The 25,193-nt window shown below is 42.9% G+C and overlaps 1 protein-coding gene across 2 annotated transcripts; it reads left to right on the forward strand.

Moving 5' to 3' along the window:
- Window positions 1-89: 89 nt before the first annotated feature.
- On the forward strand, window positions 90-21,366 carry Atpaf1 (ATP synthase mitochondrial F1 complex assembly factor 1). Of its 2 annotated transcripts, none has more exons than XM_032899486.1 (9): window positions 90-567; window positions 3,082-3,190; window positions 5,331-5,381; window positions 5,988-6,050; window positions 10,182-10,232; window positions 11,428-11,475; window positions 12,607-12,702; window positions 15,012-15,119; window positions 20,384-21,366. In XM_032899486.1, exons 1-9 carry the CDS (start codon window positions 242-244, stop codon window positions 20,576-20,578), a joined length of 1,047 nt encoding a protein of 348 aa, XP_032755377.1. In that variant the 5' UTR covers window positions 90-241; the 3' UTR covers window positions 20,579-21,366. The 2 variants fall into 2 exon arrangements, with proteins under 2 accessions (XP_032755377.1, XP_032755384.1); XM_032899493.1 differs by having other exon boundaries at window positions 458-567; window positions 3,082-3,174.
- Window positions 21,367-25,193: the final 3,827 nt, after the last annotated feature.

The following is a 25,193-nucleotide window of genomic DNA, read 5'->3' on the forward strand; positions in this document are numbered from 1 at the left end:
AGATGCAAGCCAGCTTTCCAGAAGAAGCCTGGCGCGCAGAGGCTGCTGGTCGGGGGTAGGGGGTGGGGTGAATCCGGGCAGACTCCCGGGAGGAGACGCGCCACTACACCCACAGAGCGGGTGGGCTGAACCGAGAGCCGCCAGCCCTAAGAGTTGCTGTCCCTGCTCCACTCCAGCACCCGGAACCTTGAGCACGCGGAACTTCGGTGGCGGAACTCGGGCCTCGCGGACTTAGAGGGCGATGGAGCAGGCGCGCGGGCCGGGGGCCGAGGCTGACGCGCCAGAGGAGGAGGAGGGGGAGGCGCAGGAGGCCATGGCGGCTGTAGTGTCCGCTGCGGGTGGAGCGTGCCCCGCAGTCCTGCAGGTGGCCGGCCTCTACCGAGGCTTGTGTGCGGTGCGCAGCCGCGCCCTGGGGCTGGGGTTCGTGTCACCGGCACAGTTGCGCGTGTTCCCGGTGCGCCGGGGCTCGGGCCTGTCCTCCGGGGGAACAGATGGCAGTGGGGTCAGCGAACTGGAAACTAACCCTTTCTACGACCGCTACCGGGACAAGATCCAGCAGCTGCGCAGGTGCGGTCCTGGCCGGGTTGGGGGTGGGAACAGAGCTTCCGGAATGCGCTACTGTCCTGCATGGTGGGCTGGTACTGTCCCCACACTATACCAATAGTTTGTTTCCAAGTTCAGAGAGACGAGGTCACTTGCCTAAGGTCACATCTCTGCAGAACCTTTGGATCGTCGTCTTTGTGCTTAGTTCTCAGAACGCTCAGGAAAACTCTTAAAAAAGCCTTGTGAGGAAGGCAGCTCGGAGAAAGTTATCCCCTATCTAGAAAGGTAAAAATGAAGTCTTCATCGAAGGCATTTATTTGATTTGCTCAAGGTCAAAGTCAGTGGATACCTGCCCGAGAGATCAGGTTCACAGGCTCCCCGCTTAGGGCCCTGATTGCATGGACAGGAGACTGGGAGTGCCGCAAAAACATAGTGTTACTTTTGTATTGTCCATTGGACCCTTTCATTAACGTAATGTAGGGATCTGGAGAGAGGTAGAGGCTTGCCAGAGGTCACACAGTTGGTTAGGCTTTATCTGACCGAAACCAGAGTTCCTAAGGCTTCAGCTTCCAGAAGGTGAAACCTGGAGATGGAAGGGGCGTGGTTTAGTGGAAGAGAACTTGCTTGGTATGCACAGGGCCTTGAGTTCCGTTCCCAGCACTGAAGAGTAAAAGTGTGGTAGGGTTAAGGCTGTTAAGGTGAGTATAGTGCGTGCCTGCTTCCAGGTAGAAGGATGAAGGTAAAATGGAAAGGTGGTCTGAGAGAGTTCGGGACTATGGAAAGGCAGTTCTGAAAGGAAGCCACACGTCATGGGCTCTAAGTTCTCTGTATTTTGTCCCACTTTAATTCCACTCCCTTAAGTTCTTCGTCTTCACATGGGCGGCAGCATCCTCTAACTAGCATTTATCGATTCTAGCCTTGGAACCCTCTGCCTGTCACTTTGTCAGGAATATAGTGAACATCCATACTTTTTGAAGCAATGATGGAATAAACAAGTGAATATTTTTGCTCTCCTTCAAACATTAGATATTCTCAAATATTTATCATTTTTAAATAGTACTTGACCTGCAGTCCTCTCCACTATTTCTCTCTGACCCTTTTACACACAAGCGTCTCCAAAGAGATGTCTCCTCACACTTAGTACTTAGCAGTTCCATTCATACCTAATCAGGAGCCAATAATGACCTCTTTCCTTAATAGGTCATTCCCATCAACATTTTACGCACTGATATTTCGGAAAGTGAGTTTTCCAGAATGCCCCATTGATTTCTTCAGTGTCCAAACTGCTCCGTGTGCCACATAAAGACTTCACACACTAGTCCCCATCATTCTCTCTAGACCAATCTGGTGCTAAAACTTCAAATAGTATGGTCTAGGTCTAGCTCTAAAATAATTGGAGGAATGTGTTCCAAATATGAGAAATAACACAAAAGTACAGTCATGAAACCACCTCAGTCATTTAAGGATGTTTGAGCAAATTTTTGTTATGGTTTTAATTATCAGCAGTGCTTGTGTACATATTTATAGATCTGTCTCTACAACTAGATAGTACGTTTCTTGAAGTAGGAACAGTGTATTAGCTATTTTCTATGCCAGAACTCTGCTGCCCAGGGCGCCCCTGTTTTCTATGCACTCACCATAAGCAAACTCAAATACATCTGTGCTTACTAGCTGGGCTAACCCAGTCCTTCCAGATGGAAAGAAAAGATCAGCCTGTCTATGTAGTAGTGGAAAGAGTGACATTAGGTGTCACATCCAAACAGTTTTATGGAATAGACTGTACCCTATAATGTCTTGACTATGAAGGTCTACCAAAGGGTTAAACAAGATATCCTTGGCTCCTCACCCATAGTCTTGCGTGTCTCCCAGCCAAGTAGCTGGAGTTCTTGGATGATGTTTTCATATCTGAATACAAAGCCAAGCATCCCATGGTCAGCTGCACATTCTAAAGTATTCTTAGTGACAATGGCCACCTCAGCCTAGCCTTCAAGCCTGAAGAGCATCCCCATTTTAAGATAAAAGATTAATTCTGATGTTCTGTCTGATAGATCAGGGAGATACTCAGGTACTAAGTCTTCTTCCAAAGCATCGACTTGGAGCACAGGATCTAGGGTGGGTATAGAGGGAGACATCAAAACGTAGATATATTCCAGTAAAATCTTAGCACCTAGTAGGCATGCTGTAGGACTCCTGCCCACAGAGGTGCCCCAGCAATATGACTTTAAAGTATTCCTATCTTGAGTAGCTGCCAAACCTGAGAAAGCAAGCCCTGCGTCACCTGAGGGAATGGCCCGCAAGAGAAAAGAGGAAGAAAACAGCGATGTGCTGCTGGTCCCTTGAGGCTTAACTTAGTTGAATAACTGGCTTTGCTCTCCACTGTCCTGACTTTCAGGCTTCTACCCAGTTCTTAACAACTGAACGCAGACCCTTTAGCCTCGTGGTGCCTGTGTCTCTTCTCTGAGGAGGTAAAATGTGGCACTTCCTTATTTCAAAACCCAGAAAGGCCTGGCTGCTTTACCTTTATTTACCTTTTGTCAGGTCTGACCCAGCTGCCTTTGAGTCCCGCCTGGAGAAGCGCAGTGAGTTCCGAAAGCAGCCAGTGGGGCACTCCAAACAAAGTGATTTTATCAAGTGTGTGGAGCGGAAGGTGAGTATGGGCCTGGGGGTTGGTTGTGTCTTGTTGTATAAGTTCACTAGCCCTTACCCTTGAAGTATTCGCCAGTGACCAGAACATCTCATCTTTACTCATTCAATGTCAGTAAATGTGTACCCTGTTCTTGCTGGACAAGACCCTGTAGTCATGATGGAATGTGAAGGAAGGAAAAGAGAGTCTCCGCTCCTAAGAAACGTAGTCTAGTGATCAGGGGGCACATGGCACCAAGCTGTAAGGAAGCAGGGAAATATTTTCAGTGGAGGTCCTGGGTTTGCTATTTTTTAAAAAAACAGAGTCTCACTGTCTATCTCTGGCTGGCCTGGAACTTGCCCTGTAGACCAGGCTGGCTTTGGACTCATAGATTCTCTTGTCTCTGCCTCCTGAGAGCTGGGAGTAAAGTTGTGTACCACCACACCCAGCAAGATTTTTAGGAGGAGGAGGAGGAGGAAGAGGAGGAGGAGGAGGAGGAGGAGGAGGAGGAGTTGTTATGTGTGTGTATGTCTGCATGTGAGGATGTGCACATGGCTGCAGAGGTAATTGAGTTTAAAAAGTAGAGGTAGAGTAACTTACCTGATAAGAAGACAAGCTCTTGAACCACTTGCCAACGACTGAATCATAGCTTTCAGCTACCAGCTAGGTAGTTATAGGCAAATCATGCAGCTTCTCTGTGCCTCCGTTTTGCCTATTTGTGAATTAGAAATAATAATAATACCTGCCTCACAAAGTCATGCCAAAGATTGAATGAACTAGTGCATGCTCTTCAGCACCGTCCCTAGCACATAAAAAGAACTTGCTATATCCTTAGTCCCTGTGGTCCTTAGCACCAGTGCTGGGGAAAGCATGTGGAAAGCTAGCAGTGATAATCTGACCACAACTCATAGGAGGAATTTTTACATGGCTACTCAGAACACATGTCTATGTTATAACAAACAAAAACTTTTATGCAGCAGTGCTCTTGTGACGTGAAATACATTCTTCTTCTATGTTTAGCCTGGTTCTCACTCTGTAAAAGCCAGTCTCATCCGGAACTTAGAAGGTAATCCTCTTGAGCTCCCAGTAACCCTCCTATCTCAGCCTCCCATGTGCTCGCGTTACAGGTGTGAGCCATCGTGCCGGGATAGTGCATTCTCACTTCTCACCTCCTAAAACATTCTGGTGACAACCCACGGAATTGGTTTTACAACATAGTTTGAAAACTTCTAATCTGGGAGGTGCACGGAACAAATTCTGGAGAGACTCGAGCCAGGCTAGACCCACTTTCAGTTGTTTCTGGCCCTTTTAGAGAGGAAGTGTATTAGCACATTTCTGTGGCAGAAACAACCTTAATGAGGAAGGGTTGGTCTTTGCATATCGTTTCAGATTTGTCAGTACATCATGTCAAAGAGCATGTGGTCTCAGGACACAGAAAGAAAGAGATATAGAAAGAGAACAGAGTAAGACAGAGAGCCCTAAGAACACACCCTGACAACACACTTCCTGCAGATAGGCCCTGCAGCCTACCTTTTGTTACCACTTCTCAATATCATAATATTATAAACCCAACAAAGGATTCATCTGTTTATTAGGTCAGAGCCCTCGTGACCTAATTGTCTCTGGAAGTACCTCACAGACTTATCCAGAGGTGTATTCCAGATCCCCTAGGCACCTCTCAGTCCAGTCAGTGTGCTATATAACAAAGGATTTTAACCATCACAAGAAGTCTATCTAATTAATAGAGAATCTGAGACCTCAGCAGGATGCTAGTGTGCTGAGGACACCTATCACTAGAAATGCTATCAGAAATAATCCGTTTCAGAAAACACATCTCTCCATTTCCCCTCTAATCAGTGTCTGGTGGGGGATAGGTCAGAGGGCCAAGCACATCCTTCTAAGTGCAGGTGTAGTGTCTACTAACACCCATTCTCAGCTCTAGATCTCAGAATCCCAGCGGAAGGAAAACTGTCCCATCAGCAGTAACTCTAGAGTGTTATGAACAGTGTTTTAAAGAGTGGATATGAGTGACTTCTCAGGAACAAAAGGACTTAATGAGATGGGCTACCTCCTTGCCTTGATTCATTTTCTGTCTTTCTTTCTTTCTTTCCTTCTTTGTATAAGGAAAGTATAGTTTAATAGTCTGTCTCATCATGTATTTCAGACAGATGCCTTGGGGAAACAGCCTGTGAGCAAAGGATTCACTAAGGACAAGGTAGGTTTGTAATTAAATATAGAAATCCAAGCCTGAAGTCATACGGGACATCTATAATAAGAGACTGCAAATTTAAACATATTTATTGTGCTCAGGGAATTTTGTATAAGGCAATTGTTCCCAACAGTAGAGATGAGAGATATTTGTCTGGATTGTTGTGTCCTTGACATGACCTCTATCTTAAGTATGGGTCTAAGGATGCTACAAGAAATTTGAAGGAAATGGGATACATTCCTTTCTATAGAAAGAAACTTTCCAAGTCAAAGCACCACACGAAGCTGTTCCTTAGTGTGCAAATACAGAGCTCCGTGGTAGAACCGCAGCCAGTGTTTCTCCCTTCTTACCAGCTGCAAAGTGCTGCAGGACTCACTGGTGTGCAGGCATCTGGGGAGTGCTTGATGACCTAATAGATGTTCCCCAGGAATAGAACTGTGAAGGTCTGTGTGGGAGCCGAGACTCACATTCTCTGAGCGTGAGTGGTTCTTGTACCTACCTACTGAAGGTCTGCTTCACTGTGCTGACATTCTTTTCCACCAGGCTTTAGAGCTAAGCTGGGGTTCTTGTTGTCACCAACTGTAGATGTTAATTGCTATCTCTTTTTTCAAGACTCTCAGTTCAGTCTTCAACGTTGAGATGGTGAAGGACAAAACCGGAGAGGAAATAAAACAGGTAATGGATGAAAATGAGTAGGCAGGCTCCCTGAGATTATTTGCTCTGTGAACCAAGTCTGAGAATAGAAAAAGTCAGACATTTTTCTTACACATTTTTCTATCCCAATAATAAATAGTCCTAAGGGACAAAAGTGATGAGTCACATAAATAACAGAGACATAAAAAAAGTGTCTTTCTTTGTCTTGCTTTTATATGTCTAATGACTTAGTTTTCCCCTTTCATTTTAAGTCGTCAGAATTCTATACCTGGCCTGTGCTACCTTTCCATAGGCTCCTGGTGGGATGGTGGTGAGCACAGCTGCCATCCAAGTAGCTTTCCTTTGCCTTATCTTAGCTGAGTGCCCTTAAGGTTCTGCTTGCCCTACAGAGAAGATAGTGTGCTGGTTAAAGCAGAGACTGTAGAGCTGGGTGGCACAGGCCTTTCATCCCAGTACTCAGGAGGCAAAGGCAGACAGATCTCTGTGAGTCCAAAGCCAGCCTGATCTACATAGTAAGTTCCAAGACAGCCAGGACTGTTGGTTACACAGAGAAATCCTGTCTCAAAAAAAAAAAAAAAGGAAGAAGGAAAGAAGACTTTAGAAATGAGCTGCCGTTTTTAAGCCCTAGCTCTACCACTTATCTGACTGGCAAGTTAATTTCTCAGAGCCTTGGTTTCCCTACTGTAGGAACTGCATTCCTACTTCTCAAACTATTTGAGAATTAAATGAGTTAACATTTGAGAAGCACTTAGAACGAATCCTGGCACAGAGTAAGTGCTGTAGCTGTCTTAAATGAAAACATACCGTGTTGGGAACTTGTTTGCAAATGTCCAGTGACAACCCCTCCCCAGCCCCCATTTTCATTTCCTTGGCCTTTGTGACCTAAGGACCTTCCATAGGCATTTCCTAGCCAGCTCTTGAAAGCCTTCGTGATCCGCCCTGCCTGCTTTGTCTTTCTGTGTGCCTTGATCTGCATTGCTCATTCCTATTTATGACAGTAACTCTCTTCTCTTTAGCCTGTATGAAACTATTTGAGGATTCCTTACACTTCCATCATATTTTAGGTTTATGTACTAATTAGCAATATGATATTAAAGGAATAAGAAAAACAGGCAGGCATTTTGCTTGTTGCTTCATAGGTATTTCTTCATTAAATTCTAATGTCCACCCTTCAAAGTAGATGCTGTTATTCTCAATTTAAAGAATAATGGGGTTAAAAAATAAATATTTATGTAAAACAATGTTCTAAACATTGGTAATTATAATTTTTTAAAAAGAAATCAATCACCTCTGAAAAAATATTCATTATTTACATCTTACAATATCGAATTTCAGTCAAGATTTAGTTCTTTGTTTAAAACTAAGCAAATACCTCTCAAAAATATACAAGTTCACTTTTGTCTTTAATGATAAAATTATATGTATGTGAAAGATTTATTTTGAAATATTTTTTATAATTTAATATCAGTAAATATTTGATTTGTTTGCCTAGTTTATGTTACATATACCCATAATCATTTCTTGGGCAAAAGGAAGTCACAGGTAGAGAAACCTTAAGAAGTCCTGGTATAAACCAAATTCCCTCCCTTTGCTCCCCCCTCCCCCACTGCCAAGCAGCACTGAGAATTGGACCAAGACCTCATGCGTGCTAAGCACATGCTCTGCTGCTGAGCTCTATCCCTAGCATCACAGGCATCTGATAGTGTTGGATCGAAGGGCATTGGCGATGGCATAGATCAATATCCTGCCTGCACAGGGCTTGAAAACTAGGGAAGGAGGTGCATTCATCCGCCATAGGCTGGCCTTCCACATCAGTCACTAATCACGAACACACTGGAGGATTGGCTCAGCCATTAAGAGCACTAATTGCTCTTGCTGAGGACCAGGAGGACCGAGGTTTGATTCCTAGCATCCACTAGGTGGCTCACAACCATCTGTAATCTGTAACAACAGTTCCAAGAGATCAAAAACTCTCCTGACTTCTTAGGGACATAAATGTGGTACACATGCATATGTATGTGCAAGCCACATAGTCATATACAAAATAATAAAATAAAAAATGTAAATGTGTTTTTTTAAAAACAAAATGCACCATATTCTTATCCACAAGCCAGTGTGGTGGGAGCATTTCCTCAATGGAGGCTCCCTCTTCCTAAATGACTGTTCTGTCACATTGACATAAAACAAGCCAGCTCAGTCTCTAGAGAGATACGAGGTAGACAATTCATAGGAAAACTTCTGACTGAAATGATGAAGGAAAGCTACTTTCGGGGGGGGGAAATGCAGATAAACTTAGCCTTGAGTATTAGGAAGAACTGGTAGAGAAGGTTGTCAGAGATGTGAAAAAGAAAACTCCAACAATGTGAAAAGCCACAAAGGACAAAAAAAAAAAAAAAAAAAAAGAAAAAAAAAGGAGTAAAAAGCCTTTACATAGAACATACCTATGCACTGAGAGATAATACTGAAGATATTATATATAATATATTGTAAAGACAGACCCCTAGAAAAGACACCAAAATAATCCTCTTAATGTAATAAAACTATGGATGTTCTTCTTTTTCCGCTTTCTAATTTTATACTGTGTAAACCTGCTCACTACTTTTGGGTATTTACATCATGAAAATCAACTATACTCTGTTCTTTGATGCCAGGCAGAGAGGTTGTGACCGCTCTGTATCCTAGTCAGACAGCAGATATCTGTTCCCTATATGTAGGACTTCCTGGAAGCAGAATTTTAAGAGCCGTCTGTAATAAGCAATAAAAGCTAACATTATTTTAGTGTCTACTCTGCCAGTCTCAGTTCTATCAGTTCATTTAGTCTTCACACCAGTCCTATGAGGCTGGCATCACTGCTGCTTTATTGATGTTGTCTAAGACCTTTCAGTGATTTGCCCAAGGTAAAAAAGCTAGTAGATGGTCAGGGCTAGGGTTTTCGTCCCAGGCCATGACTCCAGGCCCTAAACTCTGAAGGGCTTGTATTCTCTCTCTCTGAGAAGGTCCACAGTTGGCTGGAAGGTGTGTGGGAAGAGGATAGAGAAACTGTGGAAACCTATCACAAACAAGATAAATCCTAACAACAGTAATTTGTTATAGTCATAGAAACTAGTTCTTTGACAAAGCTGATTTTGTAAAGGTTATTTTATTTTATGTGTATGGGTTTTTTGCCTGTATATATGACTGTGCATCATCTGCATGCAGTACCTGTAGAGGCCAAGAGTGAGTGTCAGATTCCCTGGAACTGAAGTTACAGATGGTGTGAGCTGCTCTCTGAGCAGTAGGAGTTGAACCCCAGTGCTCTGCAAGCCATCTCTACAGCCCCTGTTGTTATTATCAGCTGACTGTGTGTGCGGGGGATGGGGGGTGTACACATGAGTGCAGGAGCCTGCAGAGGCCGAAGGTATTGGATCCCACTGGTCTCCTGGTACTGGAGTTAGAGACGGTCAGTCATGAGCTGCCTGACATGGATGCTGAGAACCAAACTCACATCCTTCAAGAGCAGTAGATGTTATTAACCATTGTTGTTAGCCATCTTTCCAGCTCCCAGAGTTGATTTTTAAGAAATAAACAGTTTGGGGCTTGGAGAGATGATTCAGGAGTAAAGAGAACTTTCTGCTTTTCTAGAGGGTCTGTGTTCAGTTTCCAGCATACACATAAGGTGACTCATAACTGCCTTTAAGGAATAACAGCTTTAGGGAATCCAACACCTCTTTTGGCTTCCAAGGGCATCTACACACATGGCACATAGAGACATAGATATCTACTTTAAATAATGAATCTTAGGTGGTTGGAGAGATGGCTCAGTGGTTAAGAGCACTGACCGCTCTTCCAGAGATCCTGAGTTGAAATCCCAGTAACTGTATGGTGGCTCACAACCATCTGTAATGAGATCTGATGCCCTCTTCTGATGCGTCTGAAGACAGCTACAGTGTACTTACATATAATAAATAAATCTTTAGAAAAAAATGAATCTTAGAAAATCTGGTACTGAAATTTTAACCATATGCTAGTTGTAAAAACATTACAGTGGAGTTTTCCTCCCTATTATCAGATAGAATATACTCTGAGGATGAAAGTTATCCCTGTATCTTGGTATACATTGAAAAGGTAACCACATTGCCACAGGTCATTCACTCGCTTGTTTGTTTATTGCAGATTTGGCAGCAGTATTTTTCAGCAAAAGACACTGTCTACGCAGTTATTCCTGTAAGTAATTGGAGGGGAGATAGGAGTGTTTCAGTGTGAGGCCAGTGCTCCAACCCTCTCAGGCAATTGCCTTTACTTTTCCTCTGTTTATGATATCTCAGGAACTTACACTTTACAGCTCTAAGAGTTTTATTATGCCCTAAGCAACAAAGATTGGAAGCTCTATATGGTATATTTATGACTTTTGCTTTCCCTTTTTCTGGTTTAGAAATGTTTCCAAGTCTCTAACCAGAGAGGCTAGTGTAAGTTCATGATTCTGGCTGATTTCCAGATGCATTTCATTTTCATTTTCCAACCAAACTGGGGAGTCAAGACACTGCCACAGCATAGCTTCCTTCCCTTCTTGTGTGGATGGCGAATGCTGAGCTGACCTGGAGCCCTCTGGGCCTCTCTCCAGCTTTTCTCCTTAGTAAGCGGCACTTTCTTGGCTTTACCTTCTTGGAATTGTTTTAGAGGTGATTGCTGGCCACTGCTTTACCATAAGGCCTATGATTAAGAAATGACATGGCTGTCTTCTCTAGTTAAAACTATGTCTTACTCTAGACCAGACATGGTGGTGCGTACTTTTAATCCCAGTGCTTGAGAGGTAGAAACAGAGGCAAACAGGTCCAGTTAGAGGCCAGCCTTGTCTATATAGCAAGTAAAAAAAGAAAAGCAGAGAGAGAGACAGACACAGAGAGATTACCTATTACCTTAAAGTTCACTGAAGAACACAGCTGTATTCTGAGACACTTACATAGCTATAAGATTCAAGAGGAAAATGCATACAGAAAGAAAAGTTAGGCCAGGCCTTTGGCTGTGAGGAAATCTCTGTCCTTTGTTCTTTTAACTTCTTATACATCTATGCTCTTACCTTCATGAACGCCACGACCTAAGCAGTCAGTGCTTGTTAGGTTTTAGATCTTTCATACCAGCCCATTGAGCAGGCCTTCTCAAGTCTCCCTTGAGTCACCCGGTTCCTTGGAGACTTTGAACATTGGAGCACTTAATCTTCACACATAATCTGTAGCAATGAGCAGCAAAGCATGCATCAGGCTTTCCTGTGGTTTCATTATAAGAATGATTTGTAAAATGATGGAACTTAAAAGCCTGTTTCATCCGTAATAGAATTCTAGAATTCAGTTCTGGAAAAAAATCCAGTGTGACTGTGGCTTTTCATATTTGTGAGTTAATTTTATTCTTTTTTAACTTATAGAAAGAGAAGTTTGATCTGATCTGGAACCGGGCTCAGTCCTGCCCAACAGTAAGTCTGTACTGACTATATAGAATTGCTTATAAATACTACCAAATAGTCGATTTCAAACCAGTTCTTCTCATAATTAATGCTCTATTAACAGTGGTCCTCATATGCTAATCATATTGATAAGTGATATGTTTATTCTTATAAATGGCCTTTTAGCACCCTGCTATATCTTAGGCCTTTTAATCTACAGTGTATGTACATATGAAAAGGCACCATACAGCTAGTGTAATGATACATGCCTTTAATCCTATTCAGCCTGGCCTACATAGTAAGTTCCAGGCCAGCCTGGCCTATATAGAGAGACCCTGCCTCAATAAATAAATGAAGGAAGGAAGGATACTAGAAGGCCACTTAAGACCATAATCTTCACAACCTCCTTTAGGCTCCTACGTTTTCTTTACAGTTTTGTTAACGCTATTCTGATAATATGTGCCAGAAATAAACTAATGTTTTGATGCTGAAGTAGTGATCTACCACACGGTTCCAGGGAAAAGGAGTGAATAGCTGATGTGACAGCCAGTTTGTCAGCAATGATTGTTAGGGTTTTTCTCAAACATTGCTTGCAGAAAATACCTTAGCAAATCAGAGATATATATCATACTGGTGGGCTGGATAGCAATATTGCTAAATGTCAGCTCTCAGATTTCATCTCTGATGCATTCCTTCTTAGATGGGTTGAGAAATGTGCATGGGTTTGTTATTCTATCACATAGTTAACTTCATAACTTCATCCCATAAAGCCAAGCATTATGGGATGGGGATATAACTCAGTTGGTAGGTTACTTTACCTAGCATGCACAAAATCCTAGGTTCAATTCCCAGTACCCCATCAACTGGGTATGGCAGCACATGCTTATTCCAAGTACTTGAGGTAAGAGGCAGGAGATTCAGGAGGCAGGAGATTCAGGAGTCAGGTCATGCTTTGCTGTATATAAGTTTGAGGCCAGCCTGGGATACATGAGACATTTTCTTTAAATTAAAAAAAAAAAAAAAAAAAGCAAGCCAAAGGAAGGAAAGAAGGAAGAGAAAATTAAATATGCAAGCATTAAAGAAACAGAGTGCTACTAGTGATTAGACATTGAAGAAATGACTTCATTTATTCACCTGTCTGCTTGTTTTTCTGTTTCCCAGTTTCTTTGTGCACTACCAAGAAGGGATGGTTATGAGTTCTTTGTAGGACAATGGACAGGTACAGAGCTCCACTTCACTGCACTTATAAATATTCAGGTAGGTGACATATGTCCTACAAAACACATTGTAAGACTAGAAGCCCTCCCTGGGGTTGGGGTCCAGAACTCCGCTGACTCCCAACAGCGCCTGCTGCGCCGCTGATGAATTGCCATCATTGCGTATTGGCTGGCTTTCTAGGCCTCAGTACCAGATACTTGAAGTCAGAATCCCTTTCTCTAGCTTCACTCTCTTTCATCTCCTTCCACAACCTCTGTGGCATCTATTGCATGTGTCTAAACACAGTGGATCATTTTAACCCTAGCTATAAGCCCATTGAGGAATGCTTCCGTGTCTTACCTTTTCCAAAGTACTAGATGAATAGTTTTCATTTCATAAATAGTAGTTTACTTGCTTTCTTTTCTTCTTTGTTTTAGTTCCAATAATAGAGTAAAAAAATAGAGCTCAAAGTACACGTGAAGCTCTTTACAAAAAGAAGTCAGTATTTTAATTCATAGTAACTAGGATTGATGTTCCATATTTGGAGCTCATATCTGTTTTTGTTTTTGTTTTTGTTTTTTAAAAAGCATGTATTGTTTTGACTTTAAAGTTGAGGCAGATGGCACAGAATAAAATGAAGGACCACGCTTTTGCATTGTAGTTTTGTAACTTGCTGAGCATTTGCAGTATTACAATTTGTTTTATAATTTGCAGAGTGTTAGCATTAGATGGATATTATGCAGTAGGTGTTTTATACTTGTCACTTAATCTTCTCAAATATGTCATGAAGTGGCTACTGTTACTATTTCTATCTATAGAGAAGGTGAGCCTAGGGGAGTTGGTTTGCATTACTAAGTGGTAAACTATGTTGAGTCCGGGTTGTCTGACTCCAAAGTCTGTAAGCTTAAACACTGACCGTTGTCTTGAGAACCCTGCAAGGTCCTATGAGAAAAGGACTGCCCCAATGGAGTTCATAGCTAAGAGTAAGAGGAGAGTAAAAGTATAAATGCACAGAGGAATCTACAGATACCAAATACAGAGTAGGTGCTGACTCTAGAATACGAGTGGAAAGAGGTACAGAGGGATCCTCATACTGCATGTCTGCCCTCGTTTGCTTCTGTTGCTGTGATAAAACACCATTCTAGAAGCAACTTCGAGAAGAAAGAGTTTATTTGGGCTTACAGTTCCAGTTCCAGAATGGGGCTCCGTAATGGCTGGGAGACATGACAGCAAGTAGCCAGTGCAGGAGGCTGAGAGGTCATTCTTCAACAAGCATACAGTGGATAACACACTGGAATTGGGCGAAGGTGTAAACTCTCCTGGGCGCCTCTGCCCCCAAGATGTACCTCCTCCAGTGAGGCTCCACCTCCTAAAAGTTCCAGAACTTTCCCCAAATAGCACCACCAACTGGGGAGCAAGTGTTCAGATACCTGAGTTTTGGGGTACATTTAACCATTGTAACCACCACAGTCTCTACTGTTTTCTTCCTTATATGGGTTGAGAGGTGGTTGTCTATTTGTTATATTATCATGTATGAATTTCATAATGAACCGTCAGAAAGTCCTTCAGAAACATAATGATCAAAATAATTAGTATGTATTAGGGTTATGCCAGAGTGATCATTACGTTAGACGTGTGGTGAGAGAACTAAGAGGATGGACTGTGGAGAGTGCCTTAGCAGTGGTTGAGTGTGTACTTAAAGGATGGCTGCTGGAGCTCTAAAGCTGAAGCCCAAGGACCTGCTTTAATATGGTTGTTTGCTTCTGTGCTATGTAAAGGCATTGGCTTTAAATTCAGCTTCTCTTCCTAGTCTAGACCTGAGGTCTGGTGACTTTGCTGATCATTCTTCATGAAGTTACACTTTTGTCATTTTTCTCTCCATTCTGCCCCAACCAGATAATATTTTAAAGCCACACAATAGAAATCTGGCTTGTGCACAAACTGTCCAGTGCTTGCTCTGGCTTAAAAGAGCTCAGACTTTAGAGCTGCCACAGGCAATAGATGAAATGCGCTAGTGTGTAGAAGTAGCAATTACACCAGCACATCACTTTCTTTAGAACTTCGCTTGGTAGCTGCCTGTACCATTTTGTTTTTAAATGTATGACTACAATGAAGGATTCACTGCCTTCGTAAACATTTCTGGGAAAAAAGCCAAATCTTTTCCAATTGAAGACACAAATAACACCATGAAAACTGTCAGTTCACTGTGCCTTTGCAGGCCTGACCTTGCCCCTACATACCAGTTCTCTAACTCACCAGCACCCAGGGGGCTGTTAAGAGCTAGCATTTCCTCCAGACTCTGTTGCTTTGAAATTGCAGTTCGTTGCCGTGGTGCCTTATTGAGCTTTGATAAGTGTTCCTCCATGCAGACCCGCGGGGATGCAGCAGCCAGCCAGCTGATTTTATACCACTATCCTGAACTTAAGGAAGAAAAGGGCATAGTGCTGATGACAGCAGAAATGGATTCCACATTTCTGGTAAGACTCTCCATTTGTCTCTCTGAGTTTACCTAGTAGGCCTGTAGTAGTACTCATTTCCATGCCTCAGGTCGAGATCAGGGAAAGACGCCTGTGTAGTTTGTTTTTCATGGTGGAAAACAATTTTGTCTTGCTTACATGTATCCAAGTTGAAGTATAGTTATCCACAGATAAGTAGGTGTTTTTGTTGTCAGTGGTATTTTGTTTCATTTTACTTTTTAATTGTGTGTGTGTGCGCGTACACTTTGGGAATGGGGCACATGGCAAGATGCCTATGTAAGGAGTCAGAGGACAAGCTCTGGAGGTCTGTTCTCTTCCTGCCACCATCTAGCTTCCAGGGGTCAAACTCAGGTCATCTTGCAGCAAGCAACTAAACCCACTGAGCCCTGGAAATGGTTATTTTATTTCACACAGAGACTCACTATGTAGCCCTAGCTAGCCTAGAACTTGCTAAGTAGAGCAGATTGGCCTCAAACTCACAGAGATCCACCTGCCTCTGTTGGAGTGCTGGGTCGAAGGTGTCTGCCACCATGGCTAATGCTGAAAATCGTTTCATTCTCATTTGATCACAGCATCTTACCTGCCTTAAACTCTGTTGGAGATAAATTTTCATTTAAACTGAGATGAGGTCATTTATAGTCATTACAGTCATTTGATACAAAATATTACACATTTTATTAAGAAAGTATGTATGTGTTTGATTACGGATCATAACACAAAGTTACATATTATCTTCACCTATACCTATTAAAAATCCAGTAATACTGAAACCAAGACACATCTGACCCTGGAGATTTCAAGTAAAATTACAGACTCATAGGTGACTTATGAAGTGTGGGTTGAGCTCAGAGTCTAAAGTAATAGTTGTGTCTTTATCTTCCTCTCCACTGTTCACGGCTATATAACGTCCACCATGGGACTTCCTTTCCTCCTTTTCCAGTTGAATCATAGAATAGAACATCAGCCACACACCCATAGCTGATGATGCCCATTGTTTTCCCGTGTGTTCAGGCACCAGAGACAGTTTTGTTTTTTTTTTTTTTAAGATTTATTTATTTATTAAGTACACTGTCTGTCCTCAGACACACCAGAAGAGGGCATCAGATCCCATTACAGGTGGTTGTGAGCCACCATGTGGTTGCTGGGATTTGAACTCAGGACCTCTGGAAGAGCATTCAGTGCTCTTAACCTCTGAGCCATCTCTCCAGCCCCAGAGACAGTCTTAGGTCTGTCTAAGGCTTGCTTATTTCAGTTCCATCTGACTGACAGCAGTTGCGTAGGACGCCTTCAGAAGACTGGGCACTGTAAAGCCTCTTCCTCCATTACAGCATCCACTTATGTTTCCTCTTTGTCTTTTATCAGCTGCATAGGGAGAAAGAAATGGTTTCACTAGACTACTGTCTCACAGCAACAGTAGTCTCCACACTGGAACACAGTGGGGACACTGCTTCCCTGACTGTTACTCCTGCCCAGTCTTACTTCTCTGGATTTTTCCTTCCTCCTAAACCATGCAACATTCAACTGGAAGACATTGATCCCAAATTCCTACTATCATATGCATTTGCCATCAGTTGAAATAAAGGCTGCAGAAAGAGTAGTTTTGGGTGGAAAATCAAGATCTTACTTTTGAACTATTAAATCTGAGATGTCTAGTAGCTATCCATATAATGCAGTCAGGTAGATACATTAGCCTAATGTTCAGAAAAGCTGTAGTATGTAAATTGTATGTAAAGCCACAGACTGAATGAATACCAAGAAAATAAATGAGGGTGCAGAAGAGAAAAGTTGTAAGAACTAAGTCCTAAAGGGATGAGGAAATGTCAGCAAGGGAAAGTAAGGAAAATCACTAGAAATGAAGGTAAAATGTTGTAAGCAACAGGGAGGGTTTAGTCGGCCAATCTAACCTGCTTATAGGGCAAATGAAATAAAAGACTGAAGTTTTACAAGATTTACAGACATGGAAGTGTTTGGGGACCAAGAATAGTTACAGAGAAATGGTGTGATTATAAGCATGATTAAATTTAAGAAAGATGGGAAGAGAAATTAGAAAGGGCAAACATTAACTTTTTCAAGAGAAGGAAAGTAGGGTGTTGCATGGAGGAAACAGCAGTGGGGACAAGGTTGTCTTTTGTTCTAAATATTGGATAAATAATATGGAAATCTATGGTAGGGAGAAGAATATTAGCCATCTAGGAGAAAGAAAAGGAATCATATTCTGGGTGAGCAGGTCTGGAAATGAAGGCATCTTTTACCAGGAGTTTAATAATGGGAAAGTCAGGAAATGAGGACAGAGGTGCGGTGCGTTAGAGGATAGAGGTAGTGCAGAGGTCGTTAGAGGATAGAGGTAGTGTAGAGGTGCGGGGTAGTTACATGGATAGAGGTAGTGTAGAGGTGCGGGGTAGTTACATGGATAGAGGTAGTGTAGAGGTGCGGTGTAGTTAGAGGATAGAGGTAGTGTAGAGGTGCGGGGTAGTTAGAGGATAGAGGTAGTGCAGAGGTGCAGGGTAGTTAGAGGATAGAGGTAGTGTAGAGGTGCGGTGTCGTTAGAGGATAGAGGTAGTGTAGAGGTGCGGGGTAGTTACATGGATAGAGGTAGTGCAGAGGTGCGGGATATTAGAGGATAGAGGTAGTGTAGAGGTGCGGGGTAGTTACATGGATAGAGGTAGTGGCAGCTTGCAGAAGTTCTTGCCAAGTTGTTTTGTTTTGTTTATGTAAAGAAAAGCCATCAGCTCAGGGTAACCCTGAAAACATAGCATGGGGTTAGATATTTGAGTCAAAAAGAGATAGTATGCCAGACATGGTGGTGCACACCTTTAATCCCAGTACTGAGGAGGAAGAGACAGGTGGATCTAAGACCAGAGAATAAAGCTGAGTAAAAAGGAAAGTGAAAAGATAAGACACCAAGAACAGTGAACTTGAGTTGCAGATGTCTCAGATGATCTTGGACAGGACGTCATCATTGATGGCAAAGTGTGTGCTCTGTGTCACATGAAATGTGACACAGAGACTATGCTGTGTACTTAAACATGGTGTTGGCTATGCTTAAATGAACCCTACAGGTAGATCACCGGAGACTTTTTCTTGGTTTGTTCTGTCTCACCACTTCACTCTGATAGTCTCAAACTGATGCAGTCTTATCATTAAGGTTTGGAGGGGTTGTTTTGTTTGGTGGGGGCTTGGAGTTTTTTTTGGTGGTGGTGGCGGTGGTGACTTTTTGGCTTCATTTGACGACATACCAGACAATGCATTTTCCTTGTATAAACCACGTTGACTGTGATATCCCAGCATACATGGCTCAGCAGATAAAGGTACTATCACCAAGCCTGATGACCTGAGTTCCATCCCCAGGACTCACATAGGAAGAGAAAAGAGCTCACTCTTGGAACTTGCTCTCTGACCTCCATTGGATGAGCCATGGCACAGCTGCTCACATACATAGACACATAATACATTCATAAGGAAAATGTAATTTTAAAAGATGTGCTTTATTATTTTTAGTCATGTGTGTATATGTAGGCCTGAGTGGGAGTATGTGCATGTGAGTGCAGGTGTTCTCAGTGGCCAGAGGCGTTGGATATCCCAAGAGCTGGAGTTGCTTGTAGTTTGAGCCACCAGACCTGGATGCTGGAAATTGAACTCAGGAATAACACATGTTCTTAACCACCGAGCCCACCTCTCCAGCCCCAATTTAAAAGTAAAAGGTTTAAATGAATGCTCTGTAGAAGAAATACAGTATACAAAGACAAGAAGCACAGCCATGGTTTTTATAAACTTATCTACATCATTTTATAACTACATATGGCAGACTTTTCTCCCAATGCTAAGAATTCAACATAGGCCTGGCATTTGCCAAGGCAAGTCCTTTATCACAGAGTTAAGTCCCGGCCCACACAACATATTTTGGGCAGTCATTTAAGTGATTTTTTCCCCTATATTTGGGTGAGGTACTTTTGTCTGTAAAAGCATGGTAATAATAGACAAATATTTCTGGCCAGCTAGAACTGTAGAGTATGTAGAAAGCAGTAGTTCCTTCAGTCACGTGTTTCTTCCTTTCACTCCATTTACTGTTATTGTATGTGTGTGTGCACATGATGGGAAGAATTCTAACCACAAAGCATGTGTATGGAGATCAGAGGACAGCTTTGTGAAGTCAGTTCTCTCCATCCATCTTTCCTTGAGCTCCAGGGATCAAGCTCAGGTCTAAGGGAAGCGCCTTTACCAGCTAAGCCATCAGCAGCCCTCAGTTCATTCTTCCATTAGGTTCTAAGGATATTACCCGTGCATCCCCTATGTCCCTCCTGTCATGCTGCTCACCATTTCCTTACGATGCCCTTTCTGTACCTTGGAAATGATCATAAATGGTTACAGATTGCTCCACGTTGTGGTGGACTACAATGACGAGCTTTACCTCACAGCTTCTGTGGAACAGGGACTCAAGAGCAGCTTAGCTGGGTGGTCCTGGCTCCAATCTCGTGAGGTTGCTGTCAAGATGTCACTAGGACTACAGTCACCTGAAGGCTGACTGGGCTTAAGAGTCCCCTTGTTACCTGCACACATTGGCTCTTCTTTGGGGCTACTTGAATGTCCTCATGACATGGCAGCTTTCCCCAGAACAAGTGATTCAAGATATATTCTTTTATGTTCTAATAGCAAGAGCCATTCCCAATCATTTCCCCATAGTCTAGCTGCTAGAAGCAATTCATTAAGTACAGCCTCATACTAGGAATGGAGATTGAACTCTACCAAAGGAGGAAGGACCATGATAATTGTGGACATTTTAAATCATCACAACTGGCTTTGCCATGTTTTCCTGACTGGGGTGCTGTCAAGAACAAGATAACAGGTTGTATTCAAGTATGTCTAATTAGTCAATAACTTAGTACTTGCAAACTTATTCTTAGTGCTTACTCTTCCCAGGATGTAGGTAATGGTTATTTAGGAACTAAATTGAGACATTGTGAACATTTGAACTAACTTATCAGCAAACGTCATGTCACTATGTATAGGAACATAAAACAAGTCATGATGTCTGTATCTTTGAAGAATTTATATTAGAGAATCCAGACCAAAAACTGACTAATATAAGAGAAGGTGCTGACAGTGGTAAACAAGATGCCTTGGTTCCGTGGAAGGAACATCTACCAAGACTCAGAGAGGTCAGGGAGCCAGGGAAGCTTTCCAGGAGCAGTGACTCTGCCACAGAACTCAGGCACAGAGCTTCGGGGCTGTGCAGGGGGTGCCTCACTGCTCTCGTTGCCTTGCAGAACGTTGCCGAGGCGCAGTGCATCGCCAATCAGGTTCAGCTATTCTACGCCACTGATCGGAAGGAGATCTATGGCCTAGTAGAGACCTTTAACTTCAGACCAAATGAGTTCAAATATATGTCTGTCATCGCTGAATTGGAGCAAAGTGGACTTGGAGCAGAACTGAAATGTACCCAGACCCAAGATAAGACTTAGAGATATCTGGATTGGCCCTTCACAGTGCTGACTCAGTCCTGGATAGCCTGAAGCCCACCCACGCCCTTGAATTCCAGAGCTCAGCATCTGCAACAAGCAGTCTGTCAAGAGTTACTGTGTATGCAAGAAGTGATTGTGGACCTGAACCCTACTACTTGATATTCAGGAACAAAGATATACAAATATTCTGATAATTACCTCTCAGCATAAGGGTTCCTGTTCAGTGTTTCTGGCCTTTAGAATGAGAAACATTCAGAGATGCATACGACTATTGGCTGGGTTTTATTTCGTGTAATAGTGCAGTTGCATTCTGGCCATTTTGACCTCATAGCTCCCAGTTCTGCGTCTTCATAATTGTATGTAGCAATAAGCTTGAAGATCCTAGAGATGTTGGCTTTATGGACTCTTTCCATGCACCAGTGAGCTGGCTAAAACCATAACCCAAAAATCTGGCCAGACTCTAATACAGCCAGTGATTCTCACCAGAATAAAGACTTGTAGATGCCCCTCCAGAGTTGCCTTCAGTGTAACTCAGTGAATTACGGGTATACTTAAATAGACAGGTACAGTGCCTGCATACTGTTAAACTTTCGCTTATGGCCCTACTCCTTGAACTCCGCCTGTGAGAAGCCAATGAATCACTACAGTGTAAATAAAACCTTTTTCTAAGGAGATCATTAGATTTGCATGATTAAAAAATAAGTGTAATGTGAATGTGGGTTCAAATGTTCCCAGATTGGACGTAGGGAATGCAGCAATAAAATAAGTCTCGTTTTCAGTTCCTGTTACACAGAATAGTGGAAACTAAGCTTTATACTGTTGGTGGCATCCATGTCATGGGCTAATTTTATCAGAACTCGTCTTGGGGCTCAGTGATTTCTTGAAACACCAGAAATAAGCAAGTTATTCCCCAGCACCAGAAGCACATGTCGCTTTGTGGCTCCAAGTTCATTGGTGAAAAAGGATGGTAGGTCCATACCAAAGCCCTGGGTGTCCCCCAGCATTATTGGCTCTCCCTGTACCACACCTGTCATTTGGTCTTAATCTGCCACCAACTGATCTTGTTGGATGCCACCAAATACGGTGAGTAGAAACTTAAGTAGTGTTTTCAATTTATTGTATATGTTCTTCATTACGGTTGTTTTGTTTTGTTTTGTTTTGTTTTTTAGGGTAGGCCTCTCCCAAAGCGTTTTAAGTAGGGGTGGTAGTTTGAATAAAAATGACCTCCGTAGGGTCATGTATTTGAATGTTTAGTTGCCAGGGAGTAGAACCATTTGAAGGGGTGTGTGTGTGTGTGTGTGTGTGTGTGTGTGTGTGTGTGTGTGTGTGTGTCTGTGTGTGTGTGTCTGTGTGTGTGTGTCTGTGTGTGTGTGTGTGTGTGTGTCTGTGTGTGTGTGTGTGTGTGTCTGTGTGTGTCTGTGTCTGCACCTGCTTGTGGTCTGGATGTAGCTCTCAGCTATTTTTCCAGTACCATGCCTGCCTGCTGCCATGCTGTCTGCCGCCATGCTGTCTGCCATGATGGTAGTGGACTACGCCTCTGAAACCGTAATCTAGCCTTCAATTAAATGCTTTCTTTTGTAAGAGCGGCCTTGGTCATGGGATCTCTTCACAGTAATAGAACAGTGACTAAGGAGGCTTTGGCCATCCCATTCTTTTTCTGAATCAAGAAACATAATGTTTACTTAACTGAAGCTGTGCTGTATTTTGGGCTTTTTCTTTTTTTTTTTTTTTTTTTTTTTTTTTTTTTTTCGAGCTGGGACCAACCTATTTTGGGCTTTTCTAAAGGTTGAGTTCATCTCTAATGCAGCTTCTAGACCCCACTATGGTCTCAAGTGCGCATTTTGAGAAATTTGAGTCCTATCAACCCTGCCATTTTCCTTAAATGCCTTTCAAGCTTCTGACTGATATATGTGCCAAGATTCTTAGGCATTTGGTAGGGTTGTTTTTGTGGGTGTCCATTTATGTCTGTTTTCTCTCCAGATAGACCCAGTTCTTAGCCATAGAACATTTCCATGATGCCTCCACTAGATGGTAAAAACATGAGAGAAAAAAAGAACTAACCATTTATTTCATAGTTCTTCCCAGCTTTGCCCTCAGTCCCATCTTGCCAAAGAAGGACGATGCTTCCACTGGTAATTATAGCAGACATGACTAAAGTAACATCAGAATGTTGCTAATATTTATTTTACTAAAGAGAGCTAGCAAATAATAAGTGAAAATCCCAGCAGTTAGTCTATGCATTTATTCCCTGACTCCTGAATGGTGTTTCTAAGATGGTGGTAGGCTTTGAAGCTTGTTGAATTGGTTCAGATATCACCATTACTTTCATTAGCTTGTTAATGACTAATTACTTAAACTCTAAGTCTTACTTTTCTTCTGAACATGAGGATGATCTCTACCTCATAGGATCATTGTGAGACTCCAGTCAGCTTATATACAGAGTAAGTGGATCTAGTCCATGCCGAGTTCCTTCCTCTCCTTCACTTCTCTGCTTCATTAAAGACCAATACAGGGTCCTGAATTATATTCGGGCCCTGAGTTCAGTTCCCAGCACCAGACAGGAAGGAAGTTAAGTCAGCATTTCAGATGTACAGATCACTCTTCCTTTCCGCTTAAACAAGTTCTAACTCACTGATTCTTAACCTGAGATACAGTGGAATCACTTCAGAGCTCTTTAAAATGCAGTTCCGGGGCCCTGACCTGCTGAATCAACTTGTCCCAGTGCCGAACAAAGCACTGGGACCCTACATTTTAGTATGCGTTGTAGCTAACTCTGATGTAGGTGAGTAGTGAGCAAACCATTGCCTTACCTGTTCCTTATAGAAGTGTCCACTAGATGGGTCTTTCTCACCTGCAGACATTCACATGGGATTTAGATTCTCTGTTCTCTGTCTTCCTGATAATAGGAATAGGGATATTCCTGATAGTTCCAGTGTGCCCCACTTACAGTGTATTATATTTTCTTGGGTGTGTTTACCCCACTAGACTGTGAGCTCCTTGCCAGTCAGGATGTATCTTTATTCTCGGTGCCAGAGACATGACCTGAACCACAGAAGAAACTCAACTGTTGAACAAATAAATGATACAGATTTTAGCCATAAGCTCTTACTGACTGCATTTCTCTGTTAAATCCCGTAATGTTGTGGTTTGAATGTAAGTTTCCCCACAGCTCCCGTGATTGAACCTGCGGTCCTGGGGATCGGGGGTATGAAACCTTTAGGAGGTGGGACTTCACTGGCAAAGGTAGGTCAGGAGCATGCCCTTCAAGATGACTGTTCAATATGAACAAGCCTTAGCTACCACTTCCCACTGCCATGAACTTTGCCGGGCCTTCTGAGCCATGATGGACTATGCCTGCTGAAAGCAGGAGCCCAAATGAACCAAATAAGCTTGCTTAAGCTGTCTGTCAGGTGATTGCTCACAGTGCCACAGAAGTAACTAGCAATGCTCTCGGAACTTAAGTCCCCCCCGCCCCCAGTCTCATCTCTTTCCTCCCACCCTGAGTTTATTTTTTAGTACAAAGAATGTATAGGTATGGGTATTTGGCTGCGTGTATGTTTGCATGCCAATGAAGGCCAGAGAGGACGTTGGATCCCCTGGAACTAGAGTTCCAGATGGTTGTGAGACTCAGAATCAAACCAGGTCCTTTCAGCCAGTGCTCATTTAACTACGGAGCCGTCTCTCCAGCCCCATTGCCTTCCAGATGTTCAAGATGGCCTCCTGTAACCCAGGCTGGCTTCATCATATGGCCAAAGCTAGCCTTGACTTCCTGCCTGCATCCCCTCCTAAGAGGTGGGATTACAGGCATGCACCTTTACTGGAATTACTGGCTTTTGTCTCTTAGGTGGTAAGACAGTAGAGCTGGTTTAGTGCTAGTTTAAACCCTGGAACTTCACACATGCTAGGGATGCATTCCACCATCTGGGCGGCTGTAGCAACTCAGCACCTCCTGCTGTGTTAAGCGCTGCACCTGGGAGGAGGAGGTGTGATCCTTGCCCCAAGCCGTGGATCTACCACTTGTTCCTTGCCTCTGATTCTGAGCCTTCTAGAAGCTGTCTTGCTTTGCCTTGTTCTCAGAATATTCATACTTGTTTCTCTTTGAAACTTAGGGGGTAGAGCTAGTCCCTACAGTAATGGCATCTTGTTCAGTCTGAAACAAGCACAGATGCCCACTCCCACAGGCACTTGATAAAACCTTGTTTCCGCGACTACACTTACCAAGCACCTCTTTTTATACTGAACACTGAAAGTGAGAATAGAGCAGAGGGCAGGACCAAGGGGGCCTCTGCTCTCAGTAGCTTATATTCCCATAACAAAGACAAGAAAGTAAAGTAGTAAAATTATCTCATCGGATACCAGCTGTGAAACCTAAGGGGAGTGAACGCAGTGGCTTATGGCCAGGAAAGCCATCTTTGCGGAGCTCATTTGATCTGTGAGCTGGGGAGAGAGTACCAGGTAAAGTAAAGTGGTTATGAAGCTGTTGAAACACAAGCTTGCTTGTTTCTGGGCATAGGTTTAGTTCCTGCCCTTGAGCATAGTTCAAGCAAGACACTCACATGCCCAATGAATACAAGGCAGTGACCAGTGCCATCTCAGAGAAGGGCAGACAGGGCTT

This window comes from Rattus rattus, chromosome 1 (assembly GCF_011064425.1).
Source record: "Rattus rattus isolate New Zealand chromosome 1, Rrattus_CSIRO_v1, whole genome shotgun sequence".
Taxonomy (NCBI): domain Eukaryota; kingdom Metazoa; phylum Chordata; class Mammalia; order Rodentia; family Muridae; genus Rattus; species Rattus rattus.